This window comes from Thamnophis elegans, chromosome 2 (genome assembly GCF_009769535.1).
Source record: "Thamnophis elegans isolate rThaEle1 chromosome 2, rThaEle1.pri, whole genome shotgun sequence".
Lineage (NCBI taxonomy): Eukaryota > Metazoa > Chordata > Lepidosauria > Squamata > Colubridae > Thamnophis > Thamnophis elegans.
Genome location: NC_045542.1, coordinates 121,620,965 through 121,640,057, shown reverse-complemented (window position 1 = coordinate 121,640,057; position 19,093 = coordinate 121,620,965). Strand labels below are relative to the sequence as shown.

The window sequence follows — 19,093 nt, the reverse complement described above, 5'->3', positions numbered from 1 at the left end:
GCAGGGTCTAGGAAGAGAGTCTTCTCTGCTGTTGCCGCCACCCTTTGGAATATTCTTATCCCAGAGGTGAAGCAGGCCCTACTCTCCTAGCCTTCTGAAAAGGGGTTAAAACATGGCTCTGGCCTGTGTATGGGGAGCTCAAAGGAGCAGTCGTGGGATTGATTGGTGCAATGAGAAACCTCTCTTTACCTTTGTCAACTAATGTTTAATAGGATTTAATTATTTATGCCTCCTTAAAAATGTTTATAATGTTTAAAAATTTAATTTTAAAACCTTAACAGTGTAATTTTCATATACTGTTTTATATTTTAATGTTTTATTTTATGCCACCTAGAGTCCCCCTTTGAGGGACATGAGCAGTTCATAAATATGAAATGTAAATTAATAAATGAATATAAAATGCAGTCATTTGCAGTATTCTGCAAATGGCCGTAAATACAGACCAGTTTCTGAGTGCCCAACATATGATCATGTGACAGCAGGGGGGGGGGCAGCCATCAGAAATTCAGAATTGGGTCCTTTTGGGGGGGGGGCTGTTGTAACTTCAAAAAATCACTAAGTGACCGCTTGTAAATTGAGGATATCTGATTGTAAATGGGGTTTATCTCTGCCTGTTGATGGTTGATGGTCAATGTGTCAAGTAACCAAGGAATCCCTAACATGTTTGGATTTGATGATCTCAAATATCAAGTTTACCAATTGAAATTGTGATTGAATTTGTTGAGAAATTAAGGATCTTTTACCACGATACCATGCGTTCTACCAATTTACTACATGTTTGTCCCACATAGTGATTATTAGTTACCTAGTTTGGAAATCAAATATCTGCAAGAAAACAACCAAATTCAGAGGGCAATAAGAACCCAACAGTTAACTCTAAACTACATATATTCTTTAGTACTGTAACTTAGGTTTCCATGCTAATGTTATGAGTCTTGTGAAAACAGATCTAGAATCTTGTGAGAACTTATTCCTGTCTGGAGCATATTTTGATAAGGCTCCAGATTTGGGTGTTCAGGTGTAATAGCTTGTACCTGCAAAGTTGATTCTTGCAAAATATGCTCCCACTTTGCCTTGAAAAGGTGAAGCAAAGTAACGATTGTGCAGACAGGTAGTCCTCAATGTATACCAATTCATTTAGTGACTGTTTGAAGTTGCAACAGCACTGAAAAAAAGTGACATGATTGTTTTTTGCACTTATGACCGTTACAGCATCCCCATGTTCACGGGATCAAAATCTAGACACTCGGCCACTGACATTTATTTATTTATGCAGTGTCCCAGGGTCACACAATCACCTATTGCCACCATCAGAGAAGCAAAGGCAATGTGGAAGCCAGATTCACTTAACAACTATGTTACTAACATAACTGCAGTGATTCGCTTAACAACCATGGCAATAAAAGTTGCAAAATGGGGCAAAACTCACTTAACAACTGTGTTACTTAGCAATGGATATTTTGGGCTCAATAGTGGTTGTAAGTCAAGGAGTACCTGTAATTACTGCTATTAATAGCAATATGAATCCAAAATAAATATACAACAATAGGGGCTACCTCAAAAATAGTTTTGTCCATATTTTAGTAATTATGTAAAAGTTTTAAATATTTAGTTTTAAATATGATTGCTTTATTGTTCAGTCCTAAAGAAAAGGTTTTATTTTATAAAGTTGCACTGTTGTATAAATGTTCCATTTGATTTACAGATTACAATTTAATTACTCAAAGTACTATTTATTTCTTGTTCAGATTTATCAACAAAGCATACAAATAAAATAAATAAAATAAAATAAAGCAAAATTTGACAAACCTTATTTAGACAGTTTATAGGGAATGAAGAGAAAAAAGTTCTGAATATTTCTCATTCTTGTCTGAGGCTTTAAAGAATGAATCAGTGCTCTTTGCCTATTCCTTTAAAAATGCTTACTAACTATGGTCAAATGGCTTTCTCAAGATATACTTTTTAAAATAAATACTTATTGCACTAGTATTACTCTAGTATTCTCGAGTTTCTTTTGTTCTGGAAAATAACTGAAGAGCTATGATTCAAGTAGAAGGAAGAAAAATTATTCTGATGATATGGTAGCTAGTTGGTTTTAATAAAAAGTCACTATTTATGTGTCTTTTGCATTAACTCAATCAGGAGAAATATTCCTATGAATTGCACAAAAGCAATTGCAAAACTTTTGATCGAGCAAATTACTGAAATCTACAAATTGACCAATGAAAAATCTAGATAGCCAGCATTCGTCTTCTGAAATATGCACCCAATAAATTAGTACATTGAAGAATTACACTGGTACCATTCATGGCTTCATCTTGAGTTGAAAATCCCCTACCTCGTTTTTTTAGAATGAATCAGCTAACTGAAAACTCAGTCAAAAAGACAAAAATGAAAGGAAAGCTTCTATCTGTTATTTAGAACATATGTTGTATTAATTGTCTAGTGATCTTTTCTTCTGTCCTATTTTAAGTAGAGCCAAAATCACTGTGAGTCTTGTGCTCTTCACCTTACTTCCTTTGAATTTAAGTCCATTTAAAAAAAAATCAAATGGATTTTCTATGGAACCAAAAGTATTCAAACTTTGATTGAGTCAGTCTAAAATCTTCCCAGACATTATCTTCCATTCTTTCGCTCTGAGGCCAAACCAGTACTTCAAAAATTAGATTTTGTCTCTTTAGTTGTACCACTTTGCTTCCTTCAACCCTCCATGAAATTCCATTGTCAGGCAACACAATTTATGTGATGCTGCCCCTCTCTACTGAGAACCACAGCAAAGTTCCTGGGATTTCTGGAAGAGTCTCACTGCATATGTGACTAAAATGTATAATGTGCACTTAGGGGCCAGGAAATCTATGGAAAATGAACAATATCACTATTACAATAGTGACATAAGGTGGTTTTTTTTTACTTTCTTGAAGAATTCCCACTGTGCCAAAAAAGTTTATTCTGTTTTTATCCTTACCAAACCTGTCTTTCAGTGAAAGATTAGTACTGTGTGAGTGTTTAGGCAAACGTGTTCTTTCAACCAAGTAGCTTGGCATCTTACCTGATGCTTTGTCTCCACAGACAACACAGTACTCTACTACCTGTGGCCGCTGGACATCAGTTTTAGCTAATAAACGTTCCACAGAGGCAGAGTCAGTGACAATCTAAAATGAAACATTTAAAAGTTTGTAGTATAATTTATATTTGAAATTGTATTTAAAAGATGCTGCAAATTTTTAAACATAAAACACAGCTGTGCCACAGTTGTGCAACTGCAAAATAAACATGCAGAAAAGGAAGAACCATGAAAAAATTATATAAACAACAACAGTATAGCAAAGCCAGCAAGGAAAAGGCTTAAAAGTTTACATGGTAATTGATGGCATGATAATATAAAGGAAAGTTATAGTGATTTATACACATGGCAGCCATCTATTAATTGCCTCGAGACAATGTAAACCACTGCCCCTTGCCTTGTTTGCATAATATGACAATGTTGATCTATATAATCTTAATCATATATTTAGTTTTGTTTCTATGTTTTGAAATCATCCGATTTTTGCTGAGCTGATAGTATTTCCGCAATATGATGTGGAGACTAGAATATAAATTCTACAGACCCATGCTAATTAATTAAAAGTGTAAGCCATCTTTCTGCATGCTCTTAAGTCTGAATACCTAATATACGTATCATTCTTTAACTGTGGTGTTTACCTGTATTCTGCCTGGCACAATATTATCTGTGGTAGTAAAAATAAGTTGCTTGGTATTAGAAGTCTCAGGTGCAGCTAGTATTACTTTCCCTGTTCCAGTACCATCTGGACTAGCAAGTATAAATTGCTGCTTTGGGGATACTGATGAATCCACTGCTGTCACTATTTGAATTTTCTGCCCTGTTTGCTGATCTGTGACAATCTGTAACAAAAAGAAAAACATTATTGTGTGAGAATAAATTTAACACATTAAAAAAAATAAATTTAACAAGCTTTAAGTTCAATTTTAAGAATTATATGCCATTATTTAAAGATGGTGTGTTTCCTATTACCAAATTATAGATACAAAAAAGAAAGAAATGCTATAGTAAAAATGGAAAGATTCTATCAACAGGTGTTCCAAATATGTACATGATTACTCAAAATGAAACAAGAAACTGTCTTCAAACATGTACTGTCCACCAGTACATAAAATAGAAAAGAAGGCTCTCTCACAGGTTGCTTACAAAAACATAGTTCCAATAATAAAATAAAACCTCTCAAGTAGTAGATCACTTTCTCATAGTAAATCTGCTTTTGTACGCTGTCACAAAATAACTATAAAATTGCATATTAGATTTGAAATTATATAAAAGAAAACAATTAAATTAAAATGCTCTGTTATTCAATACTACATATTAAACAAAAGATGAAATAGACTATATTTTGAAGACAAGTCTATACCTGAATACGTTGCGGTGATGATACAGTGGAATCTGTGGAGATTATCTGGATGCGCTGGGAAGGGCTGGTCATCACTGGAGTTTCAGATAAGGTTGACTGGACAGTTTGGACCTACAATGATTTATGAAAAAAGATTTTATATATGGCAAAACATTACAATGAAAATTATATAACTTAATATTTTATCAAATAATTGAAATCTTTTGATTAGGGGACTGTATAGCAGAGTAGATGTTCAAGAGTCTCCAAGTTATAAGGCACTTATTTTGCTTCCCAACTGCAAAGAATGCCTTCTAAATCAGTTCCACAGGCTCTAAGGGCTTCAGAAGAGAACTGGTATCCTGAATGCTGTATCTGTCATTTTATTTTTGCATTGTAGACTAGAACCTTCCATCAGGAAAGAAAAGTTTCAGACATAGTGCACTAATAAAACTGTTTTCAGGAATTACCATTCTCTTAATAGGGAATCCAGGAAATGGAATTCAATTACCTGACTCTTTGGATGTGAAGATAAGGATAGTTAAAAATATATATGTGACATTTATTAAAAAGAAATCTTCTTTAAAGGTAATAATGTAAACTATTTGGAGGTTATATGCCCTTGGAGACCAAAATATCAAGCACATTTTAATATATTACAGCCCAATGCAACAGCTAAGATAAATGGATAATTAAATAATTATTAAAATTAGAATTGTTTTTAAATTATATTTATGGTCAGAAGACAAAGCATAGAAGGTAAAACTAAAATAATGCATGTATTAAAACAAACAGGAGAATAAATAAAGAGCATTATAACCAACCAAGCAATCCAAAAGGAATACAAATCACCTTAGAGGAAACAAATTAACAAGATTGCTATATAATTAACTGTCTTGCAGCAACAGCAATTACAAGAAATCTGGTAACCCTTCTACAAATATTTACTGAGCTGTCAGCTAAAAGAAAGCAACTGATCCTTATGATCTTGGGTGACTATATGCCATGTCCTGTAAAAAAAAACAAAAAAAAACCTCTAGGGACATCAATAAAATCATTTTTATGTTGGAACATTTTGAAGTCTTTCTTCAAAGATGGTGGCAAAGCATTACCGTCACATAATGCTGTATAGTACTCTCTGGACAATGTCAAGATAATTTGCATATTGCCCCCAACAATCTGTGTCCTGTGTCTAGGGGCATCGGTAAAATCATTTTTGTGTTGGAACATTTTGAAGTCTTTCTTCAAAGATGGTGGCAAAGCATTACCGTCACATAATGCTTTATAGTACTCTCTGGACAATGTCAACATAATTTGCATATTGCCCCCAACAATCTGTGTCCTCATTTTACCAACCTCTGAAGGATGGAAGGCTAAGTCAATTTTGAATCCTGTTAGGATTGGAACTCATGGCTGAAGCCAGAGTATGTCTGTGATACTGCATTATAACCATTGCACCATCAACATATTACATAAGGATAAAGGATCTCCTATGAGATAGACTAAGGATGTTTTTTTTAATATTTTTTTTTTACTTTTAATTTAAAACAAACACAACATCCTTCTTTACATGCTGTAGAAAGTGTATGTTGGTTACAAAAAGACTTTCGTATATCTCTTCCACAGTCAACAAACATACTTCATATTAACTCAAGCATTTAACTCAAATATTTATACATGTCACCATCATCATATCTCCATTTTCATTTGACTATAATTGTTTAAGTGTCCTTCATTATAAAAATATACCAAAATTTAATACATAACCACATATTGGCTTTTCAATTAGTATTTCTAAAATCCTCCATTAGCACTAAATCCTTATGTCCTATTCTAGCTAAACATCCATAATATTTAATAATAAAGTTTTCTAATCCTCTCTAAATCACTAAAGTTTACATCCAGTTTCCTTATGTTATACCCATATCTATATATACGTTGTTATTCTTAACCCTCCTGTATTTGACTATATCCTGTATCATAACATTTCCCCCCAATAATCAAAATTTTAACTGTATCTAACTTGGTTCTTTTTTATTATTAACCTTTATGTGTAATCCAAAGGGATTTCTAATCTTCCTTACATGGGTACCATTCAATATTCATATCCAATTATACTCATCATAACATTACACATTGTATACATTAGTAACATTATCAATTATTTATTTAAACTATATCTATTGTCAATAAATTTTACTAAGTTTAACTAGTTTTAAATTATATAATCTATCAACCTGTATCTTTCCAATAGCAAAACAGTCTCATATCTTCTGCAATTTGTGGTGCCACTCCTCTAATCATCTCCTTGATCAACTTTATGTGGACTCCTCTTAGCCACTCCTTGCTTATAAGATCTCTCATGTAATCTTGATGCCCTTCTTCTGTTTCCTTAGTCAGCTTATCTTTGATTGTCAGTAGTGCTATCAATGCTATTGCTAATAAAAGCTCTCTCTTTAAATCCATAGATTCTTTGGGTTTTTCTTCTTCTGCATCTTGCCCTCTGGGATAAATTTCCCCTCTATTTAATTCCTCTTTCAGTATTCCACTCTTTCCATTTTCTGAGACAAACCAATCACTATAAATATCAGCAAATTTAATCTCTTTATATTCATTTTCCACTTCGATTTTTTGAGTTTTAACCACCACGTTTTGCATTTGATAAACTTCCTCAACTTCTGCATCATATTTTGCTGTTATATGCTCTAAGTCTTCCAGCTTCTTCTCTATCCTCTCATATGTATTTGATAATTTCTGTATTTCTGAAAATATCTTTTGCAAGCTTAAGATTTCTGTTTGCTTTTGAACTTGTGCCATTCTCTCCAGCTAACAAACACAGTTGCTCTAGGTTGGAAGGTTAATAAAATTAAACATAGATTCACAAAAACGTTTTGTTTTCACTTTTCTCTGGTTAAAGATATACTTCAAAGAGACATCTGTATGCTTCCGTTCTTATCACTCTTATAACCAAGCAGTGAGACCTTGTAGTGCCAAACCAAAACAATCAGTGAGGAAAAAAAGTGTTCCATTTCCAATACGCAAACCTTCCAAATACACAAAACTTCCAGCCTCCGAGTAGCAGTGTTATTGTTGCAAATTTCCTTATTTCTTTTGTATCTTTTTTGAATTTCAAGTTAGAAAAAGTCCAATTTTTAAATGGATTAGAAAAACATCCACAGTAATGAAAGAGGAAAATTTTAGACCATAGGTTATAGAAAATAATAAAAGAAAAAATAGAAGAAAACTTAATCCATTTGTTTTAAAAGGCTTGCATAAATTCCATCTTCTAGCATTTAAAAAGTAAGATAACCACTGTCCAAAACCATTCCAAATTTAATTCCACCGCTTGATTCTTCTGTTCTCCATTTTAAATTAATTTTAAGTTTTTTATAGGCAGTCTCTTTTTAAAACAGTAAAAGTTCCTCACCAGCTGGAAACACTTTCTCTTTCCGTATCCTTCCGTTCTGGAGCTGCCCCGACTTAGTCAGCCTTGGCTGGATTTTTTGTCGCCGTCTTGAAGAACTTCTCTTGCACCGATCAGGGACTTTGCTATGTCCCTGAGGTGAGCAAGACATATTCTTCTTGTTCACCATCTCTTCGGGATGGTTTAGGTCCAATTGGACCACCCAGCAGCAAAAGTCCCGGCTGCGGTTTCTGAGCATTGAGACCGCACATCCGTATCATCACGACGTTGGCTCCTCCTCCTTGACTAAGGATGTTTTGAATGAGAGAACAGTTTGCCAAACATAGTATAAATGTAAAATAGAGGTTGTGGACAAGTTCCTGATTACAAGTTTTTATTTATTTATTTAGACTAGTTTGGTCTAGCGTTGAACACATCTCACTAGAAAGTGGGAGATCATAAGTTCAAGTCCCATCTTAGCCACAAACACCAGCTGGGTGACTTTGGCCCAGTCACTCTCTCAGTCCAACCTACTTCACAGGGAGTGTGTTTGTTAAGGAGAAATAGGAAGAAGGTATGTTGGATGTTTGCCATCCTAAGTCATTTACAAAAAATAATAAAGGTGGGATACAAAATAAATAAATAATGACGGCTGCCCATCTCAAATTAATGACTGGGCTTCTAAAATATTTTTTAAAAAAATTAAAGACACATAAAATAGCAGCCAGCGTAAAAACAGATCTATCCAATGTACTACTGGCCCAACTCCACATTGTGACGCTCAGGATTTTAAGGCCTTACAGAAGACTGATAAACACTTTCTTTTTCATTTTGTAAATAAGACTTACCATATTTAATTTAAATATCCTTTTGTTTTACGGTACTGACTATATTTGAAATTTCCATGAAGATGGCAAGTTAAGAGACATTAGTCATCAATCTCCTTTCTAACTGAAGGGAGATGTCTCTTAGAGCAGAATCGTAGGAAGATGAATTCCAAACACCTCCAAGATAATATTTGGAACATTATTCAATATACATAAATGTGATCAATTTAATAGTTCAACTCAGATGGAAATATTTCGGGATTAACAGACTTCTTTCTAGAATTCAATGGTGTGGCATCTATATCTACTTAAGATATCATGGTAAGCAATGGTTTGCTATAATAATATAAGGGAGTACATGCAAGGGAATACAGAATGAACAAGCCTAAAGTTCATGCAGTAAGATGAGTCCATTGTTTGATATTATGTGTCAATCTTATAAATTTAAATTTATAAGTTTAATAACATTTATATGCCACCCAATCCCGTAGGACTCCAGGCGGCTAACAATACAAATAAATCAAAAGGAAGAGAAGGAAAGAAAAGATAGATTTAAAAACACACCATGCACTCCATTCCAAGTGGGGCTGGACCATATTTTGGGGCCAACAGCCCCAGGCCTGCCGGAACAGCCAGGTTTTAGTGGCTTTACAGAAGGCCGAGACAGTGGAAAGGGTCTGGATCTCTGCGGGAAGATCATTCCACAGGGCCGGGGCAGCTACAGAGAAAGACCTCCCCCGAGTAGTCGCCAACCGGCATTGCCCGGTCGACGGTACCCGAAGGAGGCCCAATCTGTGAGAGCTTATAAGTCGTTGGGAGGTATGTGGCAGGAGGCGGTCCAGTAGGTATCCAGGTCCTAAGCCATGTAATCTTGACATTCTACCAAAATTTATTTTCAAGTTCAGGTGAAGGCTTAAAAAAATATCTTATTCAAATGTTATACATATGACAATACAAGCAAGCAAACGGAGCATGAACTTCCTGGGTCACACAGTACAGTTTCTACATTATCTTTTGAAGTAAATTTTATCATGTGTTTTTTTAAAAAATACCAAATATTCAAATAAATCATCTTACTATCCTTTCACATAAATGTCAAAAAGAAATCAATTATATATAGCTGTGATGGCGAACCTATGGCACCTATGGCCAGAGGTGGCAGGCAGAGCCCTCTCTGTGGGCACACGCACCATCACCAGCTGTTCTTTTGGTTTCTGTCATGTGAATGCGCCGGCAGCTGATTTTTGTGCTCACTAGAGTGCTGGAAAACCAAAGACCAGCTGACCAGTGTGAATGTGTGTGCCAGCCAGCTGGTCTTCGGGTTTCAAGTGCGCGTGCACGTGTTCCATTTTGGGCACACAGTGCCAAAAAAGTTTGCCATCACTTATATGAAAGATAGACTTAGATATGAAAAGAGTTGTAGTCTAAATAAATAAGACACATTAATCAGAATGCAGCCTGTAATTTTGGCTGTAAGATGTTGCATTGATAAATCAAGGCAGCATGTGACCAATTTGATTTTATAACTTATAAAGCAAGTTACTAAGTCCAAAAAGCAAATCACATCGTTAAGCTCAGTTTGAAGTTATGACAGAGTACCCCAAGATATTTATGAACCACGTCTGAAGCGTGGCATGACAAAACCGCGCTCCACTAAAGCACGCCCGATTAAACCGCGTCGCTGATGTCATCAGCAGGGCGACAACAGCGACCGCGGAGAAAAAAGGGCGCTTTAAAAAGCGCTTTGAAAGCAAGCCGATTCACGTTAAGGTAAGGGTTAGGTTTAGGTTAAGGGTTAGGGTTAGGTTTAGGGTTAGGTTAAGGGTTAGGTTTAGGTTAAGGGTTAGTGTTAGGTTAAGGGTTAGGTTTAGGTTAAGGGTTAGGTTTAGGGTTAGATTTAGGGGTTAATTTTAGCTTTATCGTTCACAGCGTGCTTTTTTCGTCACGCTGTGATGATGTCAGCTACGCGGTTTCGTCGAGCGCTCTTTAGTCAAACGTGGTTTTGTGGTGGAACCCATCTGAAGTTCCAAGACTCTTGTCCCATGGTCATGTGATCACATGTCAGATGTTTGGCAGGTAGCCCTGCTATATGCAGTGTCCCATGGTCACATGAGTTTTGCTTGAAACTGACATTTACTTCTGGTTTTCAGCAAAACTGTCCTATAACAAATTATTTGTATGCTTAACAACCAAAATGTTGACTTAACGCTTATTGAAGTTACTTTACAATAATTGCATTCTTTTAATGGCCACTATAAAAAAGGTCATAAAATCGGGTCATGTGGGTGAACCATTTTATGGTTATTACATATGGCTTATGAAATTATGGTCATAAGTCAGTGACTATTTGCAGTACTGTACATATTGAGGAAAATCCAATTCCAAACAAAGTCTTTTTACATTAAACACAAATAATAAGTGCCTTTTGCTAACTTATTTTAACTAGAAATACAATTAACAATGATCTAAAAAAACACTTCATGAAATGCTATCTAAAAATGTTTAAGTTTACAGCTATAAATAGATGGGTTAGCACAGTAACACAGAATGAGCCGAAAATGTCTACTATAGTCTGTGCTTATATACAAAATAAGGTATGTATTTATTTATTTCTTTTTGCTACCCATCTTGCTTTGAAGTACTCTTGGTGGTTTACAATATTAAGATATTTAGGATAAATTATTTGCAGCTTTTCAGCTTGGTCCTTGATGTTATATTGCTGACATTTTGAATTAAAAGAAACAAATCAATGATACAAATATATAATACAAGTTGCCACTTATAAAGGAATACCGATTTTTTTCCTCAGAATAGAAGATGGTTAAAAAGCACAAGTACTTTTCATTCAGAAAGTTGCATGACATTTTGGAAATGGATATGAAGTACAAGAAATGTCAGATATGCCACTGAAGAATTATTTGCCACAAACAATAATATATAACTAGCTCTGTCAAACAATTGACGTTTGAAGTAAAATATGCAAATACATGGATTTACAGTTTTAAATTTCAATTTCAAACATTTTTGTATTATCTGTGCGTATGCATGCATTAGTATGATAAATATAACAACAATTTTTTCTTACTAGTTCACCTTTATATATCTTAGTCTAAAACAGCCTTTGGCAACCTGCTTCTATCTAAAACAGCCTTTGGCAACCTGCTTCTATTTAGATGGTTTTAAGAAAAACTCTCATCATTCCCAGCCACCATGATCAAAAGTAGTTTTAGAAAGTACTAATTTTGGAAAGACTGCATTAAACAATTTTGAAATAGGAAAGCAAATAGTTTGTTTAGTACGAGGCTTATTCTTAAGGAATGCAGCAATAATCTGACTTCAATAATGCAAAATAAAATACAGTAGTTTATTTTATTAGACTATGTTAATAATTATTGCGATTGTTATAAAATTGTTACAAAGTATGAATTAACATTATGTGTTAAGGAACATTGCTTACCATATAAAGGATATAAAGCAGTAAAATATATCAATAACTGATAATTATGATTAAAACTGTTAGTTAAAATCAGTATGAAAATAATGGCCTTTTCTAAACACTTAAAATATTCCTGATTTATAAATCCATTCATTTGGTAAAAATACTATTACCAGTTTAAATTATGGTAAAATGTCATGTAATAAAAAATATTAAGCTAGTGCATAAACAAATACTACCTATATATTCTATATATTCATTTAAAGAAGAATCTTATCTATAGTAATCTTAGAATTATTTTTTTCAAGCTTGAAACTATACAGACTCCAATACTTACAGTGTCAAATCGTTCTGCAGTTTTATTTACATTTTTCCTCTGCAAAGATCTTTGGGCAAAACAATTAAAGAAAACTGAAGACATCAGTTTTATTCTACTCCCAAAGGTTGTACCTGAACTCCATTTATAAAGATTCCAGTGATAAAATGACAGAATTATTTAAAAATGCCCTCCCCATGACCCTGTTCCTCTGAAGGTCAAGTACACTATCACTCCCTGTAACCAAGGAAGCAGAATCGACGTGTTCCTGCTGTTTTGCCAGCTGCTGAAGCAGTTTGTCTAATAATACAATTAATTTCACTGGGAAGGATGTACCTAGGTTACAGAGCTTTCTCCTTAGTCTATCCTGGATCCAACTATGATTATTCAATGAACAAAATAATAAACTTCATCAGATAATAATTTTGTTGTTCTGATACATGACAATAAAATGAAACATCAAGAAAAACTTTTATTGTATTTTGTTTATGAATCACCTCTCATCTTCAAAGCTTATTAAATTAACATTTTAAAAATATTATTTATGCAATTATTAAATTGTATGCCCCTCAAAAATACTGTATATTATAATTCATTTATAACTTTATCTCTAAAGTTATTTATTGGAAAACTATAAATCTCCATTTTAACTCTTGGAAGAGTACTACTGTAATTTGACATTGAATACAAAAATAACATACACTTAAGAAAACTATGTTGATTCTAAACTATTGGTATGTTGCCAAAGTATTTATTTTCATTTGGTTTATATGTAAAATAAAGTAGTCTATACACGGGAAATAAATGGAAATGTCCATAAAAGTGGATAATACAAAGACAGTCATATAAATGATTCCACAAAGTACTGAATGCTAATATTGGTCAGAATGGAGGTGATTTTGTTTTATTGTACAAATTCCTTAAATTGTTCACGAGATTGCCAAATAATCTTTTTTCTATAAACATCTGATTCTGGCCTGCTAGCTGAGCAATGATACTTCTGTCAGGAAGTTTGCCCATGTTCTCACCTTTTTGGACCACCATTCAGATATAGTTGAAAAGGATACCCTCTAAAACTGACAAAAATAAGATCATGACTTGTAAAGGTCAAATGATAGCTAGCTCCTTCCCATTTAGTGGCTATTATTCTTATAGATGTCCAATAAATATTTTCCTTCTCCAAGTTATTTGCATATTTACTGAGCTGAAAGGGTACTTCACTACGTCAAGAGAAAAAACATCACTCCTTTTCATGATGTTCATGATAGTCATGGACTTCAAAATGTGGACAAATTTTGAATATCAACTCTCTGCTTTAGTATTGGGCAATAGAAAACTGTTACTTTCTTTTGAATTTTCAAAATGAACATCCTCTGAATTATCTGTGTAGGAGATACTTTGAAAAAAGGAAAACCTCCTAGATATCTTCAAATAATAACTTGCTACTATGAACCAGAAGGCTGACTTTAGCCTTCAGAAGGCTGCGTCATGTCAAAAGATGCATTTAGAAAACCTACAATATTTTACATGGAACATCCTCTAACTATTAATCCTCTTGAAATAATGGCAAAAAAAGTCAATAGTGTGGCCATTTTGGAGCTCAGGTATATGCAAAATAGTGCATGTGGCCATTAAGGCTTCTATAAATTAGGTTTATAGAAGGTTCATTAAACCTACTGCTTCATCTGATTTTTAATGTTTGGAGAAAAAATATTAGTTAGGAAACTGATTTACCACAAAACATCGGCAGTTAATATAACTTTTTATTTTAAACAGTCTTCTTGATCACACATAGAACCCAAAGACATTATTAAAAATAAAATAAAATGGTGCATAGCTGCACCCCAAGGTTTTTTCTGTAGGTATGTCTATCTGCTCAGCAAAACAAAAACAAAACAAAAAGAAAAACCAACCTCTTAACTAACAAAAAGCTCTATGCAAAACAGCAAAAAGTAACCTCAACAATCTGCCTTCTAGTAAATGTTTAATTTAGAAGCCTTTTTGTGAAAAAGACCATTGGCTTACCTGAAGGGTCCTTTTCTGTGCACCACGGGAGAGTCCAAGCAATGAGTTAATTCAGTCTGATTGCCCTAGGACTGAGGAAACTTTTTCCTTGGCCACGCCTCAAAATCCCCAGAATTTTGAGATGGTCTGGAACCATGAGATGGGAAGCGGGAAGCGTCAGAGAAATTAAGTCAGTTCAAGTTGAGACGACGGCCACAAATCCCTGGACAGATCATCCAGGGTGGGTTAGACTCTCCCGCGGTGCACAGAAAAGGACCCTTCAGGTCAGTGATGGCGAACCTATGACACGCGTGTCAGTGCTGACACGCGTAGCCATTTGGGGTGACACGCACAGGATTTCATGCGATTCATCCTCGGCTCCTGCACGGCCGCCGAGGATGAAAGAATCTGTGCTGGAGGAACGGGGGGGGGGCGGGACGTGTGATCTCCCCCACCCACACTCACTTACTGTATCACCACCGCCCCTTTCTGAGCGCAGGGGCTGCTGGTAAGGCGTGCGTGCCGTGCGCACACACGTCATCAGCGCGGCGAGGGAGGACCCGCAGGAGAGGAGCGCGGGAACAGTGCGCGCCTCTCTCCAGTCAGGCCGGCACAGAGAGTCTACTCCTGGGACTGTCGGTTACGACCGCACCACAGCAGGGAACAGCGGAGTGCCAACGGGAACTGTGAGCACCATTAGCAGCAACTATTGGGGTGCCATGGACTTGTAATTGCCCACAATAACTGAGATAAGTGAGGGGGAGGTTGTGTTAGCTTGTTAGGCTAGTTAACCCCTAATTGGCTATCTATAATTCTATCTGCTGTCACTGGCCCACTGATGGAGCACCCAAAAAATAAAAAACAAAGGTTAAGTAAAGGGAGTGGTAGTGGCAGTGGCCACTTTCAAGAGACATGGAGCGAGATGTATGGCATTATAGAAAAAAATGGCAGATCATTTTGCGTTCTATGTACTGAAACGGTAGTAAGCAGATCGTGGAATATAAATAGACATTTTGAAACTAATCATTCCCAGCTCTTGGAAAAAAGTGAGGATGAAAGGAGGGAATACATTTCCAGGAAGCTACACCTTTATAAGAGCCAATCTAACTCCATCCTTAAATTTATGAAAGGCTCTACAAATTTAAACTCTGCAAGTTTGAGCATTGCTCACTCCATAGCTCAGCATGCAAAAGCGCTTAACAAAGAAGTTACTAAGCAGGTATGTTAAATAATTTGTTTTTGGTTTATTAAATACAATTATATATTGCAATTATACATTTTTGTAGTTTAAACTATAAATTGCGCAAAATTATGTTTTTGTCGAAGTGACACACAACGCGAGTTATGCTCGGTTTTTTGCCGATTTTTGACACACCACGCCAAAAAGGTTGCCCATCACTGCTTCAGGTAAGCCAATGGTCTTTTTCCTGTGCAATGCTTGGAGAGTCCAAGCAACAGAACATACCCAAGTTATGGTCCATCTGGCGGGCAGAAGGATAGTCCCAGGATTCGGTCGTGGGCACAAACGCCTGGAGCACCCTCCTGCCAAAGGAGGCCTCAGCCGAGGCAAACATGTCCAACTTATAGTTCTTGACAAAGGATGATAGCAAAGACCAAGTGGCCGCCCTGCAGATGTCGTCAATTGAGGCCTGGGTGGCCCAGGCCGTCGAGGTGGCCGCACTTCTTGGAGAATGGGCGGTAATGTGTCGAGGCACTGCTCTGGACTGGTTCTGGTAGGCAGCAGCGATGCACGCCCTCAGCTATCTATCTACCATGGACGACAAGACGTTTTTGCCCAAGGAACCAGGCTGGAATGAAATGAAGAGACCCTCTGATTTGCGGAAGTCCACAGTGCGGTTGATGTAGATCCGCAGGGCCCGCCTGACGTCCAACTTATGCCAGGTGTGCTCCCTAGGATGAGAGGGACGTGGACAAAAGTTAGGTAGGATGTTTTCCTGTGCTCTGTGGAACCAAGTATTAACTTTAGGGATGAAAGCCGGATCTAGGTGCAAGACAACCCTGTCAGGATGAATAACACACAGGCCCTATCAGACAGACAGGGCTGCCAGCTCCGAAATGTGTCTCGCAGATGTTATGGCATTGGGGAAGGCCGTTTTCAAGGTAAGATGGCGCAGAGATGAGGTACGAATAGGTTCAAAAGGTGGAGAAGTGAGTGCCTGTAGAACCACTGATAGTTGCCAGGTGGGATAACGGTGGACTGTAGGAGGGCATAAGTTGGAAGCGCCCTTGAGAAAACAGCGCACTCTGGGAATCCTGTTGAGGGACAGATTGGGATTGCCGGATCAAACGGCGGACAAGGCCGCTACCTGTCAACGGATCGTATTTGGGGCGAGGCCCTTCTCGAGGTCCCCTTGTAGGAAATCCAAAACGTGGAATACAGGAGCAGTGACCGGGTCAAGTTGCAAACCGTCACACCACTTGGCAAAGGCAGCCCAGGAAGAGTCATAGATTCTTGTCGCTGAAGGGTGCCTAGCAGCCTGAATAGTGCGTACCACCTCTTCCGACAAACCCTCGCCCCTCAGGTCCCCCTCAAGTACCAGACAGCCAGCTAGAGCCACTGGGGTTCTGGGTGGACAATGGCCCCTTGGCTGAGGGAGACCTGATCTGGAGGGGACACTGACAGGCTGACAAGGTCGGCGAACCACAACCTCCGGGGCCAGTGAGGGGCCACAAGGACCACCTCTGCCCTTTCTGCGACTTTGTTGAGTACTTGTGGAAGGAGAGGGAGAGGAGGAAAGGCATATAGCAGGCTCCGGGGCCAGCTGCACCGGAGAGCGTCTGTCCCCTCCGACCCTAGGGAATGGAAGCGGGAGAAGAACCGCTGGAGGTGCGTGTTGTCCCTGATGGCAAAGAGGTCGATTACTGGGGTGCCAAACCTGTGGGACAGTTGGTGGAACAGAGCCCACCACTCCGCGGAGTCTATGGTGGTCCTGCTCAGCCAGTCCACTTGGGTGTTGTCCACTCCCGAGATGTGGTCGGAATGTATGGACACTAGATGATGTTCCGCCCAGCGGCCCAGGGTTTCCACTTCCATCATAGGTTTCTTGGACCTGGTGCCACCCTGGCGGTTGATGTGCGCCTTTGTGGCCACATTGTCCGTCATCAAGAGCACGTGGTGATGCCAGATGGACTGGTGAAAATGTCGGAGGGCCAGCCTCACAGCCCGCAGCTCCAAGAAGTTGATGCTGGAGGATGCCTCTGCTGGGGACCACTTGCCTTGAACTACGAGATGTCCCATGTCTGTTCCCCAGCCGGCGAGACTGGCGTCTGTTGTGATGACCAACCTGGTGGGCTCTTTGAACAGATGACCTTTGAGGAGAGCTGATGACTTCCCTCACCGGAGGGACCTCTTCACCGACGGAGGGACGTGTACCATCAAGGGTGAGTTGTTCCTGTTGGCTCTCTGGTGCAGCAGGAGAAGCCATTGTAGTGCCCTGGAGTGGAGTCGGGCCCAGGGAATGATCGATATGCATGAAATCATTCTCCCCAGCAGCTGCGACTGCAACACCTTGTGGGTCATGGCTATTAGGCTGTCCAACCTGTCCCGGGAAAGGAACAGCCTGCACAACAAGGTATCTATCACCGCCCCCAGGTGGGTGAGCTTGGTGGTTGGGGTGAAGTGACTTTTCTCTAGGTTTAGGGAAAACCCATGACCCCTGAGAGCCCTCATGGTGATGCGGAGGTCTTGCAAGGCCTGCTGCCTGGACGACGACTGGATGAGGATGCTGTCCAGGTAGCATTGGAGCCGTATGCATCTGTGCCTGAGTTGAGCCGCGACTACTGCCAGGACCTTCGTGAAGGTCCTGAGTGCCGACGACAGGCTGAATGGGAGGGCCCTGTATAGGAAGTATCAGCCAGCATAAAAGAAACACAGAAACCTCCTGTGTTGAGGGAAGATATGGATGTGGAGATAGGCCTCCTTTAGGTCGATAGATGTGAGGTCTCCCTGGCGGATCCCCGCCAGGATAAACTGGAGGGACTGCATCTTGAATCTCCGATAGGTGATGTGCCTGTTGGGATTCTTGAGATCCAAGATGGCCCTCCACCCATCCAGGTTCTTGGGTACCAGGAAAAGGATGGAGTAAAACCCCTTCCCCTCCTGGTCGGGGGGCACCTGTTCTATCGCATTTATCTCCAGGAGGTGGAGGACCTCCTGGTTCATGAGTTCCCTCTTGAGGGGACAGGAGGGAGTGGGGCAGCAGATGAAGTTCCGAGGCAGAAGGGATAGGAACTCCAGGGAGAATCCCTCCCTGACAATCTGGATGACCCATGCGTCCTCCGTGGTCTGGGCCCAATGGGAGGCGAACAGCTGGAGCCAACCCCCTATGGGCGATGAGTTGGGGTAGTCACTTGAACTTGCGGAAAGGCCTATTGGAGGCCCGCCATGGTTGTACTTATGGTACCCGAACTGCTGCCTGGCCCTGTTCCGAAAGGATGGTCTGTCCTGAGCCCTACCCCCCGATTGGCCGGTCGGTCTGGTGTGGGGAGAGAAGGAGGAGGTAGACGCCTCAGAGGGACAAAAGGACTGCCTTCTGGTGTAAGGGGTGTTCTTGTGGTCCTGCTTCTTTGACAAGGCAGGACTTTCCGCTTGTCCTTAGACTCAATGAGGAAGGGATCCAGGACCTCCCCAAACAATTTGGACCCCTTGAATGGGGCAGAAGCCAATTTCCATTTATTTTTCTG

The 19,093-nt window shown here is 38.7% G+C and overlaps 1 protein-coding gene across 2 annotated transcripts in view; it reads right to left on the bottom strand.

The window, feature by feature from the left end:
- Positions 1-19,093, bottom strand: part of NR2C2 (nuclear receptor subfamily 2 group C member 2) — a 72,150-nt gene that overhangs the window by 38,064 nt on the left and 14,993 nt on the right. For both annotated transcript variants that reach the window (XM_032210425.1, XM_032210426.1), the window contains exons 2-4: positions 4,425-4,535; positions 3,703-3,903; positions 3,050-3,152 (exon numbers count right to left, since the gene is read on the bottom strand). In XM_032210425.1, the coding sequence (XP_032066316.1) occupies positions 3,050-3,152; positions 3,703-3,903; positions 4,425-4,496 (376 nt within the window). In that variant the 5' untranslated portion in view covers positions 4,497-4,535. The remainder of the gene's footprint in view (positions 1-3,049; positions 3,153-3,702; positions 3,904-4,424; positions 4,536-19,093) is intronic.